Source organism: Phacochoerus africanus, chromosome 2 (assembly GCF_016906955.1).
Source record: "Phacochoerus africanus isolate WHEZ1 chromosome 2, ROS_Pafr_v1, whole genome shotgun sequence".
Taxonomy (NCBI): Eukaryota; Metazoa; Chordata; class Mammalia; order Artiodactyla; family Suidae; genus Phacochoerus; species Phacochoerus africanus.
Genome location: NC_062545.1, coordinates 125,031,309 through 125,058,791, shown reverse-complemented (window position 1 = coordinate 125,058,791; position 27,483 = coordinate 125,031,309). Strand labels below are relative to the sequence as shown.

Here is a 27,483-nt window from a genome sequence, read left to right as displayed (position 1 = left end):
TGAGTGAGCCTCAGCAGGCGGGGTGTTTGGATCCAGTTCAGACACAGCACTCAGGGATTGTGTGGGCTAGCTAAAGCCCCTCTCAACACAGCAAACAGCTGCGCTCTACCAGGTCTGACCACATCATTGCAAGAACTGGCCTCTGTGCAAGATGTCTGCAGTGTGTCCATATCTCTCAGCTAGGACCCACTTCTGCAAGTCTGGCCTCTCTTATAGCAAAAGAGCCTTGCTGATTGCTATCCCAAATGCAAACTCCTTTTTCAGACAAGAACAGGGCAATAATAAATTCAAGGGGCTCTTATTTCATATGCATGAAGTTCTCAGCCTATGGAGTGATAAAGCATTGGGCAAGGAGAATGACAAGCAGTAGGTAAAGGTTAATGAGATAGACTTGATTTTTTTGACCTTTGGGGAGAAAAGTTATGATTTAGTCCTCTTGAGTATAGATGCCGTGATGTAATGAAGGGTGCCCAAATGGCCATGCCACATGCCTCAAGGTAACATCCCAATGTCCCACTGTTTCAGAGATTAAAAATGACTTTCACTGTTGAAAATGAGATAAATCATGAAAAAATTATAAAACACAAATGTGCTATATATATTGTGACGCGCACATTGTTATTACATTGGTTCTTTGACAAATTTTTATCAAAGTAAAAAGAAAAACTATGAGTACTAGCTTATAAAGAAATCCACTACTCCAGTAAGCTTTGAAACATTCCCTCCTTATTTTATTTCCTTCATTGTGGCCCTCTTCACTGCCTTGAAGGCAGAGGTCAGATCTCCCAGCACTGACTTGAATACCACATGTGACTATTCCAGGCCACCAACCAGTCACAACAAATTAAGTAAGGAGAATTCAAACCCAGGTGATGAATGCGGCATCCATGGCCTCCTCAAGCTTTAGCAGGGCTCTCCAGACCAGAGACTCAGTTCTGGATTGTCTGGGTGAATACTGGCTGGGACATGCACAAGCCTGGCTTCCTCCTTTGAAGATACAAGCCAGCCAGCCAATCTCTCTAACCCACCTCATGCAGTTTTTCTTTTCTTTTTTTTTTATTTTATAATGATTTTTATTTTTTCCATTATAGCTGGTTTACAGTGTTCTTAATAAAAATGATCTCAAAGGGAAGAGAAAGAAGAATCATTTGTATGCTGGTTTGCAAGAGATTTACCTCCTTCTTGCTCTCTCCCATCTCTGGTAGATTAGTGACTCCATTTTCCTTTTTTCCAAAGCTAGTGTGTTTCTCAAGCCCTCAGTCCTACTCTCTCTTCTCCTCTCTTCCCTCACTTTCTTTCTCCCCTCTCTCTCCAATTCCTACTCTCAGGGCATTTAAAACCAAAAGTTCTATTGCCACCTCAAATTCAAGGGATCCAGGATCATATAACTCATCTCCCTGTGTAGCCAGTAGCCAGGAAGTCCACTGCTGGGCACAAAACAGGGCACATGAATAATCACCTTGCCCACAAACACAAAGCCATTCAACAATGTTTAGTGAGAATCTATTATATGTTATGACTATGTTAGAAAAGAAATAAAAGTGACTAAGGGAGTTCCCATTGTGGCTCAGAGAGTTAGGAACCTAACTAGTATCCATGAGGACGCAAGTTTGATTCCTGGTCTCACTCAGTGTGTTAAAGGATGTTGCATTGCTGCAAGCTGCAGTGTAGGTCAGATCTGGCATTGCTGTGACTGGCATTGCTGTGACTGGTAGGTTGGTGGTTATAGCTCCAATTTGACCCCTAGCCTGGGAACCTCCATATGCTGCAGGAGCAGCCCTAAAAAGACAAAACAAAACAAAACAAAGACTAAGACAGGCATACCTAACACCCAGATCTTGGTTTCTAATACCATTCTCTAATAAAAGCCCAATAGGGCTCCAGGAACACATGGCTGACCCCAGGACTGGGCAAGAAACATACAAGGCTGCAATAGCTTGTGGTAATAGAAAATAGAAAGTAAGAAAGTACCAAAGAAACAAATATCCACAATGGCGGAAGCATGTCAGGGATAACCAGAGCCAAACGAAGAGCTCCCAGTGGCCAAGCTAGAACCATTTAGGCAACAACATAACAAAAGTAGTATTGGATTGTAATCCACAGTATAAAATAAATGTCTATGGGTCCAGATTATTAAATAAATGACTGAATAAATAAATGGGAGAGAAGAGAGAAGTTTCCTGTGCTGGTGAATTCCAAATAATTTATGCAGATACTCTGCCTTCAAGGAGGTAAAGCATAACTTCCTACTCCTTAAGTGTTGTTCATAGTGACTTCCTTCTAAAAGAATCCCAACTAAGGAACAATCTACACAATTCCTGACCAAAAGTCTTCAAAACTGTCAAGGTCATCACAAATAAGGCAAGTCTGAGAAACCATCACAGCCTAAGAAGACATGGTAACTAAATGTAACTAGTTATGTATCATGTAATCCTGGATGGGATCTCAACATAAAAAAAGACACTGGAACTCCATAAGGAAATCTGGAGCTCCCACTGTGGCTTAGCGGGTTGAAAACCTAACATAGAATCTGTGAGGATGTGGGGTCAATCCCTGGCCTTGATGAGTGGGTTAAGGATTTGGTGTTGCTGCAAGCTGTGGTGTAGGTCACAGATGCAGCTCCATGTTGACCCCTAGCCCAGGAACTTCCATATACCACAGGTGTGGCAGTTAAAAAAAACAAAAACAAAAAACCCACCAAAAAAAACCCCCTAAGGAAATATGTATAAAGAATGGACTTTAGTTGACAAAAACATAGCAATATCAGTTCATTAATTATAATAAAGGTATCAAACTTTCCAGATGATAACAACAGAGGAATTTTTGTCCAGGGTATATGGGAATTCTCTGTATTGTCCTTGTGAAATTTTTGTAAATCCAAAACTGTTGCAAGATTAAAAGTTTATTAAAAAGTAAAATAAAAATAATATTGTTACCATGCAATTATAAATACGCTGTTATCTTCCTCCTAAAACTAAGATGGTCTTTGGTTGAAAAATAAGATAGACACATATGCAAAGCACATCAATATGACAGGAAAACACTGATGTCAAGGTCTTCCTGGGAAGCTAACAGAGCCCAGAACAAAGGGCGTTAGCCTCATCATCCAGCATAAGCTCCAAAGTGGCCTATCTGAGCTATGACCTAATGTTTCCCAGTTGCTAAGAGGGCCTCTAGTTTTATTTCATCACACTGCTGAAATAACTCTTAAATTCTCTAATTCCATAGTAAAGCCCTTCTCCAAATACTGGTGCTTCATTGTTTGATTAATATCACATTCTTTTTTCCTGGCTTCCTAGTTCCTCTCTATTGCATTAGGCAAGACAATGAGGCTGAACATCTTTTCCTGTCTACCATGCTTAAATCTGTTCTTCTATGATACAGATTCACCTTTGTTCTCTATAAAATGTTAAACACCTCACTATTAGCTTCAGAACTAAGTAGGCCTCTCCTACCTGCCACACTCATCGCCATCTGCACCTTCAACTTCCACCCTTCTGCTCTGCTCTTCCTCATCACCCACTTGGCCTTCACTCATGCACACACACTTCCCCCACCCCCCACCACTGCACACACACCTAAATCTAAACTCTTCCATCTCTATATTAGCTCTTCTTTCTCTTTTAATGCATAATTCCCCCTCCCCTCATAGTGTTAATCCTTCTTCCCTAATTAACTCCACCATGTTTCAATCTACCAACACAATTCCAGACATACTTCTCAGAAACCTACATATGCTATACTGAATTATATACTTTAAATAATTACACATATACATCCTCATTTGTGAAACCAACCCAGCCCCTTGGACCCCAGTCTAATAGTTCTCTAAGTTGAGAAACAACGTTTGTTATGCCCAACAGATCCTGGAGTCCATTTAGAAGTGCACAAGGGTAACATTGACTAAATGCCTTAGTGAGTACAAAGCACAATTAACAAATATTAATACCATCTCTTTTGTGTCATGAATAGGGCCACTATAAACGGCACCAACATGGAAAACTGTCTAAGAGTGAGAACTAGTTCTCATAAATTAAACTATTTAATGGAAGACTATTTCATGCCTATTTAAAAGGGTATAAGCAGTTAAACAGTAATGTACAATGGTTTCACACCTTGGTTATTTTGCTGACATGCTGATCATTAATTTATTCTAATCAGTGAAGTTATAAATGTTTATGACTCAAGGATCAATACATTTCCTTTGAGAAAATACAAAATCAACATAAAGAAAGCATTCATATATGAATATCTGATTCTACTTATTTCATTAGCAGAAGAAAACCAAAAATCCCCAAAGCAGCTCAACTCTCAACTTTAATTTGAGTATAATTGTTTATGGAAAATTATTGTGACTGATCAAAATCATCGATGGAAACAGCATGTGTGGCCAGTTCCTAAAGTCAATCAACTACAAGTTAACAGGGGGGCTCGAGAGGTTCATCCAGATGTGCTGTTTGAACTGAGGCCTTTCCCACTGCTAATCAGGGTCACTCAGCACCAGCAGCACAGAGAGGGTATGGCATCCACGGCTTCACTGGCTGAACACCCTAAGTTGTGTTTCTGTGAGGATTTTGTGTTGATCAAAGGGAACAGCCCAAGAATTTAGGTGATCATATCAGGGACACACACACACACACATACTCCCTCAGCCTTTCTTAGCTAAGGAAACAGAGCTGCAAAGGCAGTTTCCCAAATCCAGGAGGTCATTTTGGACTGCTGGCCAACTTAAATCCTGTTGGAATCTCTTATAGGTGACTGGAACATGTGTGTTTCTTTGAAAAGGGGAAGAATTTTAAGCCACAGGGTGCATTGGAACAGGAAACTAGACATTGACCGTGAAGACCAGAGAGGCACATGGGTGTGAGTCCTGACCCCGCTGAAACCCAAGGCACTTTCTGCCTCCGGTACTCTGGATTAAACACCACTGAGAACACACACATCTACGCAGACCACTAAACCACAAGAGCAGCCCCCCAAACTTCTAAGGCGATGGTTTGACTCACTTGCTTAACCTGCACTAGAGCTCCTTCTCTCTAAGGAAGGGATCTCTGTCTGGCCCACTGGTATCGCACCCCTGGTTGGGTATATTAAAAGGACCCTTTTCTAAACAGGAGAGGTGTATTCATGGAGTTTAAACTTTATTATTTGATTCTAAAAGGATGAAAGGAAATTTTCTTCAAAATGGAAAAAAAACAAAAAACAAAAACAGTGTGTCTCAAAATTGCATCACTCCAGCCCCATAAGAGGATTTGACCATGAAATCCCATGGTGCCTCTGAAGAACTGCCTCCCAGAACTCTGCAATAACTTGGATTTACCTATGAGTTTAAGACTAATGTGATACTTTCTTGGACTGGGATATCTGCTCCATTTACTCAAGCCAAAGCCACACTGTACTTTTCTAAAGGGTGGGCAAAATTTGAGAAATGACTTAAACACAAACAAGTAAAGTAAGCAGGTGATCCAGAACCTACATAGTGACAGGCAGGCCCAGGATGGTGTCTGTGGAATTCACTTCCTGCAAGATCCAACTGGTCCCTTCCTACCTCTTTACCATTCACAGAAGAAATAGGGGATTGAAATAATGATTCTCACCACTTCCCAAAAGTTCCCAAACCAAGACCTCCGTCCAGGGAGATCATATCTTCTGAATGTACTGGCAGCCCCAGGAAAAGACAGGAAAATCAGCCAATGGGGTTAGACTTAGAGGAAAGAAAGGCATCCTTCAGGAGCCCAGAGTGTGGAGTAATTCAACACTCCAGTTCTGAGCACTGGCTACTCCCACTGACAAACAGGTAGGGCTCCCAAATGTCCTTTCTATATTGGTATTTAGAGCTTGGAATGGCTCTTCCAGTAGAAACAATGTTAATAGGTGGTGGTTTGGTCCCCAGGCGAGTCAAATAGCAGTCTCTCAGCTACATTATCAGCTAAATAGGCTATTGTAGGCTGGTCTGGGAACTTGACCACAACTTAAAATGTTGTTTCTATGGGAAAACACATTCCACGGCAGGCAACCAGAGGGAAACTTGGCCACTCAAACCCATGGTCCCTGCAGCTACAGCAAGCTGCCCAGCGAGCTGTAAGAACCAACCACCTTAAACTCAGGCCTGGGAGGGCAGCCAGAATGGACGCATTCCCAGGCCCAGCGCCATCCCCCACCCCCAGCAGGAGCCCATTAGGGCCAATGTGGGATATCCCTAGGTCCATAAATCAGGAACGTAAAAACCGGGGAGTAATTACATATTCTCATCCTCAATGTGCCTGAATTATTTAACAAACCAGAAGATCCCACCCCACCAACAACTGTGATATAAAATCAGGACCCAGGACTGGTTCAAGGACGAGGGTTCCGTGAGACATTTACAGAAAGACTGGCTTCCAAATGAAGCAAGGAAGCAGGTTAGTTTGGAACTCTATCTAGTGGCTTCACCATTATACTCAAGTTATTTGAGCATTTCCCATCACCTGGAATCTAGGAAACTACCCTAGATTTTGGAATAGAACTCTTTAAACATGGAAAGTTTAGATGTATCTTTACAACCTAGCACCTAGCACAATACCTGCATCTTAAGTGGAAAACAAAGTTTAGGACTTCAAATGTACTTCCAACTAAGACAACTTAAGTTAGAGAGAATTCTATCAGAATGGTGCTGAGTATTTCATTTAAGAAAAGATAAATATGTCTATAAGAAATTAAATAATAAACTAAAGGGATGAAAAGATAATTGCTATTAAGAAATCAAAATCATTTCATCCACCTTTTTTAAATTTTCATTTTCATTTTAATAATGAAAAATCAAATACATAACAAAGGACACCCATAAGTGGAATTCATGGCATAAGACAATGAAATTTTTCCATGTTTCAGATGCATCATTTAGAAATATCTTACAGCTTCAAAAGCTTTGAACACCTTGTATCTCAAACTCTTTTCATAAGACTTAATAGTCAATGGGTTTTTTAAAAACATTTCTTTACCAAACCTCTTCATCAGAACAGAGACAACATTGTTGCTAAGGAACAAAAAGAGGAAAGTAAGTCATTGATAGACTAGAAGTTTCTAAAAAGTCAGAGAAAGTTAGCTAAGAGCATGCAGTGGTTGAGATTATTTCATAGAAAGTGATTCAAAATATTAGGAACCAAGAACTTGACAAGTTTTGTTTGTTTGTTTTAAGTTTGCACTTGAAGCCAAGTTGTAAGCATTTATTTCTAAACATTTAGATATCTGGGAAAATTTTAACAAAAAATATTCTAACTTAAATTTGAGAGAATTTGACTAAATCGGGAATTTATGTAGTCCATGTGAAGTCACATGTAGAATGAAAATAATAATCAGCAACTTTTAGAGAGCTCTATAATTTACAAAATGATCATGCAACTCTTTCCCTAAATCATATCAAGAATATGTATTGTTAAGCTTATTTTCAGATGAGGAAACTGAAATTCAGAGAAGTGAAGTAATTGGTCAAAAGCTACAGAATGGAAACATGTCATAAATCACTAATTAAAACCAAAAGAATTTATTAATAAAACATTCCAAGGCTAGTACTAAAGATTTTTAGATTAGAGATTAGAAAGATGTTTCTATAAATACTCCAAAGAGAATGTGTTCCTTTTATATAAACTTGTCTGTCTATAATATTTTGTGCTCTGGTTTTCTTTTCTTAGGTTCTACAGAAAACAAATTTATTAAGACAGATCTTACAAAGTATATTGGAAAAGCAAAGCAATGGTAAAAGGAATACATTTCAGGAACACTCACTCTTACAGACCAGTACTTCTATTTCTGAAAATTTATACATGGTGAATACCCTGCCTTGTTCCCTCTGGTAAGAAATATCTCTCAGCTCTCTGCATGGGTGGAGTGGATAGGTGGGTAGGTTTGAGAGAGTGGGTGGGTAGGTTTGGGAGAGTAGATGGGAAGGGTGGGTGCATGGGAAGGAATGTAGAGATCCAAAATGTGGATAATTCAAAACCTATTCATGGCTGGCACTGGAATATGTTTTGTGTACCAATTTGAACATGGGTATGTATGGCTGGTCTTTTGAAAAGCAGCTGCAAGCAAAATCATGGGGTCATGCCAGCAACAATCTGACCCAGCTTAGGAGGACAATAAGCTGCACAAAGGCCAAGGTGACCCAGATGATGTTCTTAAAAACCCTCCAGATTCATGTATCTATGTCTTAACTCAGAGGCTGCTGGCACACTGTCCCTTACATGGGGAAAGTGGTGACTCTGATTCCAAACACCAGCACAGCTCTTCCCTGAAATCCAGTCCAAAAGATGTCCCAGCATGAGTGATTGAGTGATGCCAGCACCGTCCTCTCCACACATTTCAGGCTCTGGGAAACATGTGACAATATTCGTGCTTCAAGTCATCAAGTAGAGTGGGTCCTAAATACCAGACAATGCTTCCGCGTCCGCATCAAGACGGCATCTGAGAAGGAGACACGCCAGTACATCCACCTATTCTACCTCCGAAAAGGTTCCAAATCTTCTCTGGAGCAGCTCCCAAAGACAAGGCTTCCTGTTCTAAAAAGTCAATTAGTTTCCCTGGGAGCTTGATACCAAGTAGTAGAACTATGTCAGTCCTCAAGGAATGGTACACATCTTTCACTGAGATGAAACACACATGTGCACACACTCACACACTCACGCGCACGTGCGTGCGCACGCACACACACACACACAATCTCCTACAAATACTCAGAGTGAAGCTACTGGGGCAGCTCTTATCTCTGTCTACCTTTCCCAAGAGGATTGGGATATACTAGGATTTTTGAGAACCTTTCATTTGACTTACTAAAGTTACATTAGTTCTTATTTAATTGAGATATAATTGACATTTAATTGACTATAAGCTTAAAGTATGTAGCATTATTATCTCACATATATTATAGAATGATTACACAAGTTTAGTTAAAAGCATGTATTTCTTAAATAAAAAGTGTTCCTGAGATAGAAATGCTAAAATGCACGTACAGACATCCACTTCTGAATGTTAAAATGGTTGCCAACATCTTCTTTCCACTCATGGTCCAAAATCTCACCAACTTCTTATAACCCTTTGCCTGAAACTCCTACTGTAAACAAAACTAATGCTTCAAGTGTCTCCATCTTGACTCTCACAAAAGATTGTGGGCTGAGAGGAGATGAATGGACCCTTGGAGAATTATATCCTTCCTTTTCTGCCCCCTTGAGTGCCTGGCTCCTTCTGTTTAAGTTTTCCACAGTGTTAGACCTCATCATTGCTAAGCCTCAGCATTGGCTATTAAATAATTTTTCCACAACCCTCAAAGAGGTGGGTCAGTTTAGACAAGTGCAGATAAAGCATGTCCAGCAGCACTGCAGACATTGCTGGCTGTGAAGCATCAAGCATAAGTTCAAATTAGATGTACAACTTTACAGTACTAATAAACAAAGAGGAAATGACAGAATCCAAACATTCCCATTCTGCTACCGTAATAAATTAATGGACCTAAATGATGATCAGCAATGGCTGCTAACATCACAAAAAAGAGAGATTAGCAGTCACGATATGCCTTCTAATAGAAGTGCAAACACTGCTTACAAAGTCTTCCTGCCAAAAAGTTGAATCTGAATTGATGCAAGCTTTTAGTTCTAACTATCAAGTCGTAGAAAATACAGGGTACAGAGGAACACAATAAAGCACCACCACCTGAACACAGCCATCAGTGGACTGTGAGAAACCCTGCAGCTGTATACTCCAAGTGTGGTTCAAGGACTGGCCAGTGCTGGTCCACACATATATATTACTGGTTTATAATGAGATAGGGAGCTTAAGCTGGAATGTAAATCATCTCACTGCTTCCTTCATCAAGAAAGTCCCACTAGGAAAAAAATATCAGCTCAGCTAAATAGTGTGTTTAGTGACATACTGGCTTTATATTCTGGCACATGCTTTTCATCTCAATGTGGACTGATAACAAGTAGTTAAAGGACTGGCATTTTAAGTAAATAACACTGCTCTATAGGACATGAACCAATTTGTTTTTTTCCAGCTTTACTGAGATATAATTGACAATATAATATTGTTTAAATATTACAGTTTAAATTGTTTAAAGTATACGACATGTGGATGTGATTCATTTATAGACTGCAAAATGATTACCATTTAGCATTAGCCAACACCTCCACTTGGTTACATAATTACTATTTCTTCTTTTGTGGTGAGAACATTTAAGATCGCCTCTCTGAGAAACTTTCAAGTATATAATATAATATTATTAACTATATTCACCATGCTGTACATTAGATCCTCAAAACTTGTTTATCTTATAACTAGAAGTTTATACCCTCTGACTAATATCTCCCCATATCCCCACCCCCCCGATCTCCATCCCATGGAAACCATCACAGTATTCTTTGTTTCTGAGTTCAACTTTTTTAAATATTCCACATAGAAGTGGTTTATAGCATAAACCAATTTCTTCAACAAATAAATTACAAGAGAAAAAAATAACAGAGGGACAATCTGTATATTTTAAAATATTTAAGAGATTTAGCAACCAACTACAAAACATGGACTTAATTTGAATCCTTATTTGAATGAACTATAAAAAAATAAAATTTATAACCTCATAAGGGACATGTAAATATTCACTGGATATCTCATGATATTTTTTAAATAACTGCTAATTTTTATGAATTTATTTATTTATTTTTAGGGCCACACCCACACATATGGAAGTTCCCAGGCTAAGGTTTGAATTGGAGCTATAGCAGCCAGCCTATGCCACAGCCACAGCAACATGGTATCTGAGCCACACCTGTGACCTACACCACAGTCCACAGCAAAGCTGAATCCTTAATGCACTGAGCAAGGCCAGGGATCGAACCTGTGTCCTCATGGATGCTATTCAGGTTCATTACTACTGAGCCACCATGGGAACTCCAAATCACTGCTAATTCTATATGTGATAGTAGTATCCTATTTGTTTCTTAAAGACGCCTTGTCATTTAGAGATGCATACTGAAATGTTCATTGATTAAATTATTCTTCATGGATTTACTTCAAAATAATCTGTGACATGGAAGAGAATGAATAAAACAAGATTAACCATCAATGGATAACTGCTGAAGCTGGAGCTTCCCAGTACTACTCTCTCTAGTTTTATACATGTTTGAAATTTTCTGTATTAAAAAGTTAGAAAACAACAACTTTGCAGCAGCATCTGGCCTAGTTCATCCTTTACCATATTCTTCTCCCTACTGTAATGACACCACACTTCTGCTTTCTTTTCCCTTTCACATAAGAACCATTTCAACCTGTTCTGCAACTCAACATTGTTGAGCAGCATGGGGACCACCTTTCAGAGATAATAACGGTCCAATTCCAACATGTTTACCATCTTAAGCAAGTAGCAAGAACTAACCAAAATACTTCTATGGGAGTTCCTGTCATGGCTCAGTAGAAATGAATCTGACTAGCAACCGTGAGACGTAGGTTCAATTCCTGGCCTCACTCAGTGGGTTAAGGATCTGGTATTGCCATGAGCTGTGGTGTAGGTCTCAGACACAGTTCAAATCCCTCATTGCTGTGGCCGTGCTGTAGGCCATCAGCTACAGCTCTGATTTGACTCCTAGCCTAGAACCCTCCATATGCCATGGGTGTGGCCCTAAAAAGACCAAAAAAAAAAAAAAAAAAGCTTCTATGAATCTCATGCATGTGGCTGCTCAATACGGTTAATGCTCCTTATATGAGGATCCCAAGAACAAATGACTTAATTCCACTTGTGCTAATAATGAAGCATATCAGCCAGGGGATGGGCTCCTATGGGCACTGAACATGATTCATTTTTACAAGAACACCATATCTTTCTTTATGACAAACATAAATCCACCAATTAACAAAAGAGTTTAGGGAGAAAAGGGATTGATTTGTATCAGGTCTATAAAAGGGCTGAATTCTGGCTTCTCTGTTCATGAAGGGAAGAATTCTTATAGTCATGGGAAATATGAAGTGAAATGAGGAAATAATTTAGCAAGGAAGCTTGATATTCTTCTCTGATTCTTCAATGTGTGACAATGTGTGTCAGCTTATTTTCAAGGCAAATGCAAATGAGCAAACAGGTTAATCCAGGATCAAATTAGAAACCCTGTTGTCTAGAATTCTGCCAAATGTTCAACAATGTCTGTAATAAGTCAGAACTGCTCACAAAAAGAGAAGGAAAAACTGGCTTGCATAACCTTGTAAAATTACTGAAAGATTTTCAAAACTTTAAAAAGAAAAGCTTATTTTGTTATTTGAGGTTTATTTATTTCCTGGGAAGATAGAAGAGCAGAGAAAGTACCTGTTATTTGTTTTCATATTTTTGCTTTTTTATAAATTTCTATGGCATTGGTGGTCATGAGATTACCAAGGGAATAAGAGATATAGGTAATCTGAACATTTTTAATGATGGGTAGAAAAATAACTATGATTTGTTTAAACTATTCGTTATTTAAAGCAGGCTTACTTTTATAGGCTGTTAATGAATATGAAGCAACCACGACTTCGTAGAGTTTATTGCCAATCAGTTAACCAGAGGTGATAAGGGTGAAGGATATAGAAATTCTACCAAAGCTTTGCCTAAATTAGGATAATGCATGTTTGGGTCCACTTTCCCTTATGTTCAATAGTGTAAGATCTCTTGAAAGCCAACTCTTTCTAAAATCAAAATGGGAATCATTTAAAGAAAAGGGAAAAACTAAAAAGATTTTTAGTTTCTCAAAGAAATAGGGCACAGAAGAAAAACAAGTAAGGATCCCTTTGTATTGATGGAGCATTACATTGCTGCAAGGCGTGAGGCCAGAGGAAGGGAATGATCAGTTGGAAAGTGAAGGCCACAGCTCTTCTCAGGGGTGGCCCATATGAGTCAGCCTGGCCCCAAATCACACAAGCAAGGCCTGTCCACAAGGCACTCAGAGAGAACAGCAATGACAGAATGAGATGAAGGAATACTGGGTCTACAGAAAAGGGAGATTTCTCAGTCCAAGTGCAGATGTGTTGTGTTTCCCACTCAGCATCTCCTCCCCTTCTTTGCTACTTTAAGTCCTCTTTCCTAAGAAGAACCCCTTACACATCTACATCCCTCAGTCCTGGCCACCCTGAGTGCCCCACCTCTTCAGCTACAGTGACACGCACATGACAGGATCAGTACCAGGGTTCTCCATGAGCTCAGATGTGTGGAATCTGGGAAAGAGTTTCTCTCCTTTTACCTCTGAGGTCATGAGCTGGAAGGCAGTAGGACTTGGAATTACCAGTGGTCATCTTGTCTACCCCGTCATAACCAAATCCAAACTCTGATAAAGGCAATTAAAGTGGATTTTCAAAATGGCCAACCACTTCTCCACAAAACATCCTAACTCTCAGGGCACCCCTTTGCATTACTGCCAAAGAAAGTGGTTTTCAGGTCAGTCCTTCCATTTTCTAAAATCTAAATTCCTTTCACAAAGGCTCTTGAAAAAAAGTGTTCCAGAAGAAGACAAGGCCGTTTGCCAAATCTGCCAATAAAAAAATACAAACTTCTCTGGAGGAAGTGAGGAGGGGACATATTAATTAAAAAATGATACTTAGTAAGTCTACTTCCCAATTGAGGCAACACAGTTTGGGGGAAGTGGAAATACCCAGAAAGGTATTATAATCTAGTTTTACAAATGAGGAAACTGAGGCTCAGATAGGTCAAGCCTCTTGTCTGAGGTTCCTTCCTAGTAGGTAGTAGAGCCAAGATTTGACCCCAGGCATGTCTGTGTCCACACTTCCAAGCCTCCTTGAAAACACAGCCAATGGTTATTAGTGCTCATTGAAAATGACTCCCAGGTCCTTTCAAACATAACCCCACAAGCAATACCACTCTACCCAGCTACCCACAACCGGCTCAAATAGGAAACAGTGTGAGGTAATTATAACATATACCCCAGCCACTAGCTCTGGGTTTTTATGACTGAACTGCCAAGTCATTCCTAGCCAACTCCTCAGTAAATGTGCAGACACTTTCTCAGATTCCAGCTAAAACATCAACGATGTGGCCCTGGGGAGCAGAGAGTGCACAGGGTGGTAATGGGATATAAAATTTGCAAACTTGAGGTCAGTGGCCTAAACTCTGGGGTGTGAAGCAGCAGCAGCAGTCCATGAAAGATTAAAAACTAGTTGTTGACTAGAAGGTTGCATATCAACTCCTTCCTTCAAAGACACTCGTTCACATTACCTCAGACATTGACCCCATCAGTAAAAGGAGAGAAAGATATTCCACATGGAGTTCTATCCAGAGTCATTGGAAAGAAGATAATAGAATCAACAGGCTTGAGACAGGCTGTCCATTCTGAGAATTCGGCATTAGGCCCAATTCAAACACAGCTGATGCTCAATAAATAGCTTGTCACTTGGAACTGTCAAATATTCCACAAAATTGGTGGGATGGATGACACAGAAGAAAAGACAAGAATCTACAATTTTTTTTCTTCACTGGCATGTTTATTGCACAAACTCTGAATGTAAAAAATGATAGTGTAAATAACTGAGTCAGCAAGATATTAGACAAGAATCTGAGTTCACAGAACTAGAATTGCCATGGTTCATCCCCTGACATCAGACACTCTAACTGCTAATTATTAGTGGAGGTGGTAGGGGGTATCCATCAGATTCCAAGAGAAGATGCCCACTTCTCTTTCTCCCACATCCTCACTGCTACCCTTACTGGCAACTACCTCCCTTAAAAATCCCCATCCCACTCAATCCCACCTAATCTGGAGTCTTCAACTGACAGCAAGGTAGAACTGTGGGGATAAAACTCTAGGGCCCAGCCTCCCATCAGTGTTGACCACTGGGATACTGATGACACTGCCTAAGGCCAAATGAACAAGAACAAGAAAAACATCCAGGCCCTCATGATGCAGGAAGTTTGCTTATTTGCAGGACAGTTGAGGACCTATAGATAGCAGGCAACCACCCTTTCTAGGACATGAGACAAAGAAGAGGCATAATCTCCCATCCAACAACACACTTCTACTGAAATACTTTTTTATCACCATATGGCTCAGCTTCTGACCCTATGAACCCTATGAACCCTAGGAAGTAGATAAGTAAATGAGCACCTGCTTGTTTTTGTTTGTTTTGCTTTTTAGGGCTGCACCAGAGGCATATGGAAGTTCCCTGGCTGGGGGTCAAACTGGAGCTACAAATGCCAGCCACAGCCACAGCAAGGCAGGATCCGAGCCATGTCTGCAACCTACACCACAGTTCACGGCAATGCCAGATCCTTAACCCACTGAGTGAGGCCAGGGATCAAACCCACATCCTCGTGGATACTAGGTGGATTCGTTTCTGCTGAGCCATGACAGGAACTCCCATCTTGAGCACTTTTCAGTGAACTCTGGGCCTCCACTTCAGCATCTATAAATTTCTAAAGTCTGTCCCACTATAACTATCTTGTAATATTTTCCCAAGCATAAATAGCTTGACTATGAAGGAAGACCTGAGTCATTAAAAAACAACATCTATTTTTTTGTAATTTTTATATTTAATTTTTTCATTAAAGTATAGCTGATTTACAGTATTGTGTCAATTTCTGCTATGCACAATAGTGACCCAGTCATACATATATATACATTCTTTTTCTCGTATTATCTTCCATCTATTCTATCCCAAGGGATTGGATATAGTTCCCTGTGATATACAACAGGACCTGTTTGCTTATGAACGTTGTCTTGGTCAAAGCCTAACAGAGGAAGCAAATCTGTTTCCAAAAAAAAAAAAAAATCATATAGTGCATCTCAAAGCCTATGTGATCAAAAAAATCTATAAATAAAAATCCTTAAAAGTTACTCATTAAAGGCAGCAGCGTATTAGGGTCTGATTACATGATTTTATAAACTAGCATCAAAGAGATAGGGGAAATGGTAGGCCATAAACCATCATCCATGGGAAGAGGGGGGTGCACCAAACTCTACACAGCATCATATCATAATAAATGATGGATTAACCTGCTTTTCCACTACATTCCTCTAAATGTTTTTGCAGGAATCTTTCCTGACATCCAAGCATCTTTCTTTCATACCCTGACTTTCCTCCAAAAGCCCTGGTCTCCTGAAAAGCCTGGTATCAATGCTGCCAGGAGCGAGGGAGTTGTCATCAGTATCTGTCTGACTCCAGCACCTGCTCTGTCTAGATCAGGTCCACTGGCTGATGGACCCCCATTCCAGAACTTCCTCTGAACTCTCTCCTCCTGCCTCCCTCAATCTTTCTCCTTCCCTCCCTAGCTAAAAAAACTTAACTCTGCCTTTCTTTTTGAATACTCCAAAGCACCCAAGTTAAAAAAAAAAATGAACATTTTATTTAGAGTTTAATTTTCTTAATGTTTTAACCCTTGTTTGATGTTTTTATTACCCCTATTTTGTATGTAGCTCAGCTTATAAAGTTATGTGCAAGAAAAAGGAAAAAACATGAGATGATAGCGATGAAAAAGAAAAGAAAAGAAAGAGGAAAAATGGTGACAAAAAAAGAGGAAAAATGAAGAGGAAGCAGGAAAAGGGAAAGAAACAGAAAAACAAAAGCTTGTCTCTGGAATATATCTCTTTATAAAGAGATATTACTATACTCCAGTTCAAAATCAAGAACTTAACAGCAGACATAATGTGTCCATAGGGCCGACATAAATCCTCTCTCCCAACACCAACATCACAAAATGGTTGTACTATATTTGGACTGAGATGTGTTTAGATACTTATATTTGAATGTAAGTATGACTGATGGTCTAGGAATTCACAACCCTTCAAAACACTGAACCAAATCACTTGTCTAATGGAGCGGTTCCCCCACTCTGGGCCTGCTTGCCGTCTGGAATACATCTTCGGCTGGGAATGGTGGAGATAGCGAACTGAATTTTTCTCTCTCCCTTCCGCTCTGAGGGGGCTGAATAAATAGACTCAGTGATAACTTGAACAAAAAAAGCCCCTGGAGGAAGCAGTAAAGTCACAAGAACTTAAAACTAGGATTTAATATAATAAAGCACTGGCTGTACAATCCACACTTGACTATATTCCTAATCCATTTTTTTTCTATTAAGGATGCAGCTACTCCATATATGCAAAAAATAATAATAGAGTTCAGCTTACTACAATACCCATTCTATTGACAACTACACATCTATTTTTATTTATTAATTATAATCCCTGATTTCCAAAAAAAAATGTTTATGAGGTGAATTATACCAACAGATATATGGAAATGGTGCTACTGATAGAAATTGAAAGTAAAACATACCAGATACCTAAACTAATAAATTAAAGTGATTGTGCATTAAATGTGTCCCTGAGTTTCTTAGAAACTAAAGGAAATGGGGGGGGAATGTTAAGAATTTTATAATTCTTACATTTGAAAAACAAAATGTGCCACCTTTTTAAGAATGACGATCTTACTCCTGGGACTTGTGAGTTCTTTAGATGTGAAACTGCGGCCAGACTAAGAACAACACCCTTAACATTAATCTAAAAGATCACAGAGATATCTTATTCATGTAGCATTTTGCATTCTAAGATCACAGTAAGCAAAATACACTGAAGCATCTTCAATGGGAAACTCAGTCAATCAGACTCAATCAAGTTAGACTTAAAACACTTCATAATCATCCTCAAAAAACTACTGCCTCACTGTGATAGCTAATCTCCAAAGAAGTCACCCCTCCCTGCAGACACAGGCTGCTCCTCACATCCATCAAGAGACAGTGCTTATTAGTCCATGCCCTTGAATCTAAGCAAGGTCTATGACTTGCCCAGAATTTCAGACCAGGCTAAGTCTAAAGAAAGTCCGGTCGCTTCCACATTTATGTCCCTGGTATTCTGGTTGAAAGTCTGGCTATGCTACTAGATGGTCCAAGTGGAAAGGGAGACAATCTGAGACTGTGTGGGGGAGAACCAAGGAACCCAGCCAACCCTGATAATGTGTGAGCCCATTCAAGCCCTTCCAGCCAGATCTTAGCCATTCAACCCAGCTTGTGGTCAACATACGGGATTAAAACATGTGACCAGAGATGAAGAGGCTATTGTTCAAGATCCAGTCCCAACAGACATTTACCCTGAACAAGGCCTGGTAGCTGCACCTGGGGCTCAGTTTCCCCATGTGCAAAAACACACTCAGCAGCCCCATCCCCAGGGGCAGGCCCAGGCAGATGTTCATGGAAGAGAAAGCTTTACCACCTGGAAGGCTCCCAACAGAGCCAGGCTCTTTGCTTCCTTAATTCCACTCTTCTGTCCACCCATTTAGATCAACCACACCAAAGTAAACAGGGCTGCAGGCGCCAGTCCACGATCACAGAACCAGAAACCCACGTGGAGAAGTCATCTTACTCATTCCAGACCCAAAAGACATTGTGGGAAGCAGAGATTCCCCACTGTGTCCTGTCCAAATTCCTGGCCTGCGGAATCACAAAAAATAATAAAATTGTTGCTTTAAGTCACTAAGTTTGGGATAATTTGTTACATAGCAATAAGATAACCAAAACACTCACCAAAAAAACAAAAAAATATTAGCTTGTTTCCTTGTAGTAGAGGGTATGGAATGACTTTGTCTCTCTTTAGTTTCCCATTAATGATGCTATAATATTTTTACATAATAAGAAGTTTTAATGTATTTGGAAGTGGAAGCATCCTACGTGCCTCCTCCCCTTTGCCTCTTACAACCAAAAGGTCAAGTACTGCTTGTGTTGCCTCCTGGTATGCCACTTGAGCCTCTTCCTCATCCCCTCCACTGCTCTTGCTCTGGCCATTATCCACTCTCACCTTCACTCTATATATAGAGACTCTGGAATCTCCCTGCCTCTAGTCTCCCTACTCACTAAACCATACCCCTCATACACATCAGCCAGAGGGCAGAAATCTGATCATGTTCCCATCTCAGAACTCTTTAATAGATCACCATTCTCAGCTTTCACAGCAATCAGATAGTAACTTCACATGTCCCTTAGTCCCTCCTCCACTCCAACCCATGGGCAGACACACATGGCTGCACACTGCACAACTCCAGGGGGCACTACTTTTATAGGCTACATGATGAGCCATGCCCCCTGGAGCCAAACAATGCAAACCCCGAGGCATGCAGTGCCAACCTGGCCCATGGTACTCAATGTCTTTCAATGCCAAACACCTTATTTTCTTTATGCTTCATGCCTTTTTCACTCAAACTTTTCCTTTTTTCTCTCCTATACTTTCTCCAAGCTCTAATTTATATAATTTGCTTTACCTGGTCAATCAGTCAATTAGAATTGGTCAGACAATCAAAATTTGTCTAGTGAACACTATGTGCCCAATTCCTAGATATCCCCAGTGAGAAAATAAACAGAAAACTCAACCTTCAAGAAGTTCTCAGTCCTACTAAAGAGTCACTTATTTATCATAGACCAGCAGTTAGCAAACTTCTATAAAGTGCCAAATGGCAGATAATTCAGTTTTGCCCGGCCCTCCTATCTTTGTCACAACCACTCCCACTGCAGCTGCCACTGAAGTGTGAAAGCAGACACAGATAACAGGTAAATGAATGGGCATGGCTTTGTTTCAATGCAATTTTATTTATAAGACAGGCAACATGGTCCACAGTTTGCTGACCCTTGACCGACTTTCACCGTGAAGGCTTTTCTGATTAATCCCACTCCTAGAATGGTGCTTCCCTTGTCATGAGACTTCATCTGCCTTCGATAAATGCTGAGTATTTTTCCATAGCAGTGGTAGAAAAGTCTGGGAGAAGTGAAGGTATCAAAGCGATGGGAGAAAGAAAGAAACTTACCAGGTATAGGATTTCTTGTAATTGAGAATCATTAAAATATACTGGTTGAGGGCACTGACTACAAAGCCAGAGTTACCAACTCCCTCTCTTACTAGTTTATGGCCCTGGAGGAACAGCTGAAATCACTGAAAAACTGTATCCTTCAGCTTCTTCATCTGTTAAATGGGCAAGTAGGTATCGTCCCCTCATAAAGGAGTTGTGTATTAAATGAATAATACATGTACAGTGCAATAGAGAGTGACACACCAGAACTCACCATTCTTTACCAATTTCATGCAACTTAATATAAAAAATCACACTATATTCATGGCTCTGAGCTTAGAGGCAACCAAGATGAAAAAAAGACACAGGAAAAAAAATTAAATGACTCTTCGTATCGTTGAAAACTTGACACCTGCCAGTTTCCCCTGGAAAGAGAAACATCTCTGGCAATTCTATTCTGAGAGAAATTTCTCACATGGGACCTGAGAGCAAGAAACCATCTCTGGGTCAGAACCATCGGCAATGCAGATGGAGGGTGCCTGTGATGGTTACCTACAAACCTCAGTAAAATTTCAAAGTAGAGTGCTAAAAGACATGGGCAAGCCAAAGACCCCACAGCTCAGACATTCTATAGGTCCTTCTGTGTTTGATTAGTGTTTCTGCAGAAATATCAGAGAAAGTTTCTTATTGGACAAAATATTATATTACTAAGTTATTAGCTATACCTGGGATTTGCGAACTAGCATGAAGGAATATTAGGAATTTTAAGTGGAATTTTACCAATGTCTTACCATGGCATTTTTCTCCAGAGGAATGAAAACCAAAACCATAACTAAAATTAATGGAGAAAAAAATGTAATATTAAGAATTTGCCTTTAAAATGTAACATTTGTGCACCTCAACTCTCACAGCTGTAAAAGGAATGAGCTATCACATGTAAAACACTGAGAACAATGCCTGGCATATAAATGTCACCTAAACATCAGCTACCACTGCTACAAATGTCATTTTTATTTATTTTTAGGTAATCCTAGAACCCGTGTGCTTTCCTACCTTTCTGTTGCCTCCTGGGTCCTGCAATGCATCTGATTCTCCTACCCAATATTATGCCCCTCCAGGCTGTAGGCAATACGTCTCTGGCATTCCACAAAGCTAAATTCAAGCTAGCACTCAATCTAGCTCGAATAAATTTAAGGCTCCTTGAATTACTGAACTCTTTGAACCCCATCTTAGACAAGTTAGTGTTAAAATGTTTATGATATGATTCTTGCCTTTGATGATTTCACAGTCTAATTGGAACAAACTTAACAAACCGGAAACATTAAACTCACATATGCCTGCCGTATTACTCAGGCCTGATAACTTATTGATTTCGGCTTGCTTTAAACAATTTCAAGAAAAAAAATTCTAAGTTTCTAGAATAGGCCTATTTTGGGGGTTAGTTTCTAGAAATAAGAAGTTGTTAATATAGCTTATTTCTATTTCAAGAAAACATATTTAAATTTTATTTTCATCCTGAAAATTAAGGCTAAAATCTACAAATTGGTTAGGCTTGTTGCTGGGTTTACTGTAGGAAAAAGCAAAAAACTATGTATGAATATCCTAATAATATATCCAGTATTTTGCCTGATCAGAGTCAGTGGCATAATACTATAATCTTTCAAAGTATCTGCTATGCAAGATTACAAAGGAATGTTTCACTATTTTTTAAAATTCCAGATGAGCTTGTTGGGATGTCTATACTTTCATTTCCATCAGCCCTAACCTTGTTTCACTGTAAGTGGATTTATGTTTTAATTAATTTGTGATACCAACAAATTACACATTTCTGTAACGATCGCTACATCTTAAATGTAACAAAATGAAACACATAAATAACTACTTTGTCTCCATCTTCTTGTTTAAAACCTGGAACTGCTGAAATCTTCTATTTACCAATATCACTCTTTTTTTAACGGTGACACAATACCTTAGCTAAATCTGTTCAAAAATGAAAGGACAAACAATATCACTGCAGGAGTTTCTCCCCATATTTAATTATTAGCCTCTCTGACTGGGGATGAAGTCTTAAAGTCCTTTTTATACAGTAAAATGGGCTTTATGAAGTATACAGAACTTTTTCTGTGTACCCTGTTAAAGGTCTTTATTTTAATAACAGACTTCTGTGAAATTAATTCCTCAGAGTTTGCCATCATATAACCTATCCTGTGTATGAACTGTTCCATGTATTTTTTTCTGGTAACAAGACCCCTGGGGGAAAAAATAAACAAATAAAGACCAAAGGAAACACACACAAGGAGACAAATTGTGTGAAATATAACCAGTCTCATAAACTTCCAAACCAGGCAATAAGGATAGAAGTTCTCAATATATCTTATCAGAGATTTGGGAAAGGGAGGTTCACCCTAAAGGATTTTTCCCTTTGACAGGAAAATGTAATATTTCCTTATTTAGAAACTAAAGCAATAAGGCAAACATAAACAAATGGGCATAACTACTGCTATTCAAGTGAAGTTTTTTTTTTAAAAAAAAAAAAAAACTGGATTGTCTCCCACTCTTTTTGCCTAATCACAGAAAAGTTTAGCTGAGAAAAATTCTTATGAACTGAAATTCAAACAATAAAGCTAAGATTTTATCATTTCTCAAGTTGCTTCACACATATTAAGCAATGCCCAGGAAAATACTATACATTTATTATTTGAAATCTTGCAAAATTCTCATTTCAAAAGAGAGAGAAATGCATTTTTTGCAGAGTGAATGGGGACCACACTCATTCCATTAAAAAAAAAAAAAAAGATTTCCTGTAAAAACAGAAATTGGCTATTTGCTCTAAGAAAACACAGCGAAAGCGGGGAAGAAACTTGAGGATGCTTAAATTTCCACTGTGGAACAACTTCTGCTGCCCAGTAGGAAGGAGGGGGAAAAAAAAAAAAAAAAAAACACCTGCAATAGGATGGGAGGAGAGGAAGACAAGCTAAGACTACACACCCAGAGAGGGAAAAACTATGCAGGTCCCTAGTCTGTGAAGCAAAGGAGCTGACAGGAAAGGAATACTTATCCTAAGAAAAATACCCAGGCAGGAAAATTCTGTAGTCACCTGTCACATCAGAGAAAGACAAGAAGGCAGTCATTTGTGGGATAGCCCAGAGCCATGCACAGCAGACAATGATGAGTTTAAAGCACCTTTTCACTAGAGGAAATATTAGTGAGGTGCTGAAAGTTGCTGCCACCAACTGGGCATCAGGCAGACCTAGGGGTTACAAATCACTTTCACTTCATAAACTGTGCATCCGAATGGTAAATAGGTTTTACTGTAGTCAAAGAGGTGAGTTTGAAGCTGGTAATATTTAACTAGCAAAAATAGAAATTTTAGGCAATAACTGGAAAAAAATGGAACACACAGCTGCTCTTCCTGATGATTTATATAGCACAGCATGGTTAAAAGACTTATTCATGTGAAACTGTAATAGCAATAAGTAGAGAGCACACATTTTAATTGCTATTCAAAGTGAAAATCAGAATTGTTATTTGTTTAAAGTCTACAGGAAAACCTTTGATCCAGCAATTCTATTTTCCTTGATTTATATTATATATAAGTATCACATGTACACAGACAGGCATGCAGAAGGATGTTGGTAATAACAAAAAATTAATATAATCCAAATAGCCATCACTAAGGAATGATGTCCCAGCCATATTATGTGATTCTACATGCCAAGAGAATGCATGAGCTAGATCCATATGAGTTAAAAGATGAATGCACTAAAGATATATAAAAGTAAACAAGGTTTAGAACAGTATGTACGGTATAGTCCACATATTAAAAAGGATACATACATCTATGTGTGTGTGTGAATATATATTATGTACATGTATTTATATATGTATACATATTTACATAGGCATATACATGTGTACATATATATATATATGCCAATACTATTTCTAGAAAAATAATAAGAAAATGGTCTCTGAGAGGTAAGAGGGAAATACTTTTAATTGTACATCATTTTAAATTATTATTCTTACCCCAAATATATATGTAATATATATATAATAGAATATATATAACATATAGAGAGAGCATTATAGATAATATAATAATTATATACATAAAAACCTTTATGTTATAAAGGTTCATTATTATAGTATATTAATGTATACTGTTACACCAGAAAGGTCAATTGTAATTTTTTTCAGCTTTTCATAGATATATAAAATCTAATAACACGAGAATTGGGAACACTCATAATTAATGTTCTATTAATACAATGTTTGGGGGAAGGAAGGCTGTATGAATAGTTTGCAATAGGCTAACGTCCACGTCAGTGAGCAAACGCTATGAGGAACACAGAGAGGTGATTCTCTACAATCGTAAAAGAAATCAAAACCCCAAAGACATAAGTACTGTTCTAAGTTAAAGCATGGACATCCTGTTAAGCAACGAAGGAAAGCTTAGTTTCTGTTTTCACACAGAGTTTGTGCCTCCTGAGGAAACATGCTGATTGGTGACAGCATCTAGAGATGAGACAAATGTCTGGCCAGGCCTAATGTCTCCCTGCAGACCTTCATCCACAGAACTAAACCCCCACTTCCCCTCTCTCTCCATGGGAGTAATGCCATCAACCTTCGCTATTAAGATAATATATAGAGCAGAAACATATTTTTTTTTTTGAAGGAAAAATGCTGGACTAAATCAGGTCCTTCTGAGAACTGATGAAAATCAGAGTTTTCTATCTACTGAACTTGCCATGGGCCTTGCTCAGTATCAGGCTTAACATGATAAGCAACTTTCCTTTCCAATACTGTTGGAATCCTGGATTTATTTTCCAAAAGACCAAGATGAAAATAAATTAATCATAACTACTTCCTAGGGTCAAGCAATTTCACCGTGGCCTAAGTGCTTGGCTCTGACAATCATGTTACCCAAGATCTGGACCAGGACTCAAAAACTGGGCCATTCAGTTTATTGTACTTTTTTCTACCCATACCTGGGTCACACAAACACAAATTTCACTACATATACATAATTAAAACAGCCCACAACAGACAAGAATACGTGAAATGTTCAGCCACATATCCAGCTGGACACCATCACTTGGTCACTTAGGGCCATCAAACTACAGATCTACTCAAAAAAGAGCAACAGTGAGAATCATAAGAACTCAATAGAAACTTCTGTATATTTACTGTCTGGGTTCATTACAGGCTTCTTCAGGCAGACAAAATGGGTCATTTACAATCCACCCTGCTGCCTCTATGGAGGCTTAAATTTAAACACTCTCAGAAAGAGATACTTCTCTTTCAATGTGAAAAATGTTAAGGAAAGTGTACTGCCGCTTTTCTTCAATTCAGGAAACTGACAATCCTTATATAGTCAATCTGCCTAATTAAAAAACTTCCTGCTGAAACATCTTCTATAATAGGGGCACAGGAAGCCAGGGAAATGCTCAATTGCATGTGCCTAACATACATACAGAACAGATTAAAAATATTCGTGAAGGCCGGCCCCAGGGCAGCATTACTGCCCAGGTGAAATAAAGAGCTTTTTACAACCCCAAAACAAGTTCTCAGAAACACTTGCCCTGCTCTGCTTCCAGCATAGATATCTGAAGGAAAAAATCAGTTCCCGATTTTAATAAGCATAACTTAGAAGAGAGCCAACTATTAATTATGTGTCTTCTCTGCCTTCTCTGAATGTCCTTAAATCCCTTTCTCTCCTTGCTCGCTTATAAACAGAGCATCTACAAAGATGCCCACAAGGCAAGTACTCTCCCTACACACAACCGGAATTGGTATGAAGGGAAAGGATGGGCTGCTCCTCTTCTCAGTCGCAGCTCCTCCCCCTTCTTCCTCAAAGAACCCTCTGGCCTCCCAAAATCTGCCTCGACAATGGCCCAAGATTCTTTTTAGCCGTGACCTATCTTCTGTGGCAGAAATCCCTAAAGAGTGGAAGCAAGGCGGTTTAGTTGCGAGGACGGGTAACCCTTGCATCTCTAGGATGACCCCAGGAGGTCTTGTCAAGGAGGCTTATACTTAGATCCTGATACTCAGGAGAAGAGAGGGGACACCCACACCAAAGGAGCTGGCCCTTTCCATTACCCTTTAAGCGCGTCGTGTCCTCCGCCACCTCTTCTCTTGGCCCGACTGGCTCTGGTTTCCTTCCCATTCCCAGCCTCCAAATTGGCGTCTGCCCCATGGCTCGTGTAGGACGCTAAGAGCACTGTAAATCCCAGGGCGACCTCCAGCAGCCCCCCTCGCCGCATGATGCCGAGAGGCCACCGGCTCCTGCCGCCTCTAGCCGCGTCCCGGGCTCGGTCCGCGGCCGCCGCTGCGCCCTGGAGCGCGCCGCGCCGCCGGGGTCCCGCTCTCCCGCCGCCGTCCCCCGGGCCGGGCTCCTCCCGCCTTCTCCAGGCGCTGCTCCCACTTCAGGCGGCCCCTGCCAGCTGCAACAGACAAATCGCCGAGGCGGGGGAGACATTCACATTCGGGGCATCAGGATGCTGAAGCCACAGGGTCCCCATTCCCGAGCCCAACCCGCGCGCCGCCTGCGCGTGGCGCAGTTACTTTGGGTAAGTGAAGACCGTTTGGTCTACAGCTGGCTGAAAAGCCCAGGCCCCCGGCGGCAGCAGCTCCAGCCAACCTCTCGGCCTCCCGGGCGCCGCCTGAAAAGAAAGCCGCAAAGTCCCCATGTTCCGAGAGGCTCTAAACCCCGAGGCGAGCTCGCTGGGTTTATTTTTCACTGGCACGAATTGCGCACGATGTGCGCTCTGACGCCCCAGCTCCCCAGCCTGTCCTCTCCGCCAAGCCGCCGGGCTGGAAGCCCGCCGCGCCATCCGCGGCCGGCTCCGGGGGCTGCCACCGCCCCCCGAGCATCTGACGCCAAGCCCGGCACCGGGAGCCCCAGGCCAGGAAGCTGTCAGGCAGGGGAGGGCCAGCGCCAGCTCTGGAAGTTCCGAGACAGCCCCTCACCCCAGTCCCTGTCCCTGCCCTCAGCGCGGCGCAAACGCAAAAGCCTCCGTGGCTAGAGATCCAGCCCCGGTGGCCGCCCGACCCCTATCGGGACCCCGGCTGCACCCACTGGAGAAGCGGTGGCTCCGGCTCCTGAGGCGGCGGCGGCTGTTCCTCGGTCCTGGCCGCGGCAGCCGCTGCCCTGCTCCGCCCGCAGCTGTCCCAGCTGTAGCCGCCTTTCCGCCTGTGGCACCCACAGTCTCTGCCGCGGCTCCCGCGGCCCCCTCCTTTCCCCACCTCTTCAAGTATCGTCTGCGCAGCGGTTTCTCGCGAGAGAAATACTTTTTTAAAAAAAAAAAAGAAAAAGAAAATGACACCCCCTCCTACATCCCCCTCATCACCACCCCACCCCTCGGCCCCATCCATCCTCCCTTTCCACTCCCCTTTGCCAGCCACCGCCTCGGCGCGGGGGCCTCCCTCGCTCGAAGGATTAGCGCAATGGGAGGAGGCAGAGGTGATCGGGTCCTGCCCGGCCTGGGATTTTGCGTTTTGGGGTGAGGAGTTGAGGCAATGGGAAGAAGTGGAGTAGCCGTTTCGCCCGCTCTGCGGCTGGGAGTTCTAGATCCGAGATTAGTCTCTCCCGTGATCTGGGAAGCCCTGCCAGCGCGGAAAGCTGTGCCACCTGCACCAAGAACGCGCGCTAGAAACTGTGGCTCCGGAGGCCCCAGCGGACCCTGCTGGAGAAGCGACGCGTCCAGGTTGCCCGCGTCT

At 40.8% G+C, this 27,483-nt stretch overlaps 1 protein-coding gene across 1 annotated transcript in view; it reads right to left on the bottom strand.

Moving 5' to 3' along the window:
* Positions 1–27,001, bottom strand: part of FBN1 (fibrillin 1) — a 258,301-nt gene extending 231,300 nt beyond the window's left edge. Inside the window, exons 1-2 of the mRNA XM_047766424.1 lie at positions 26,843–27,001; positions 25,864–26,207 (exon numbers count right to left, since the gene is read on the bottom strand). Of these exons, the coding sequence (XP_047622380.1) occupies positions 25,864–26,027 (164 nt within the window). The 5' untranslated portion in view covers positions 26,028–26,207; positions 26,843–27,001. The remainder of the gene's footprint in view (positions 1–25,863; positions 26,208–26,842) is intronic.
* Between the last annotated feature and the right edge of the window lie 482 nt (positions 27,002–27,483).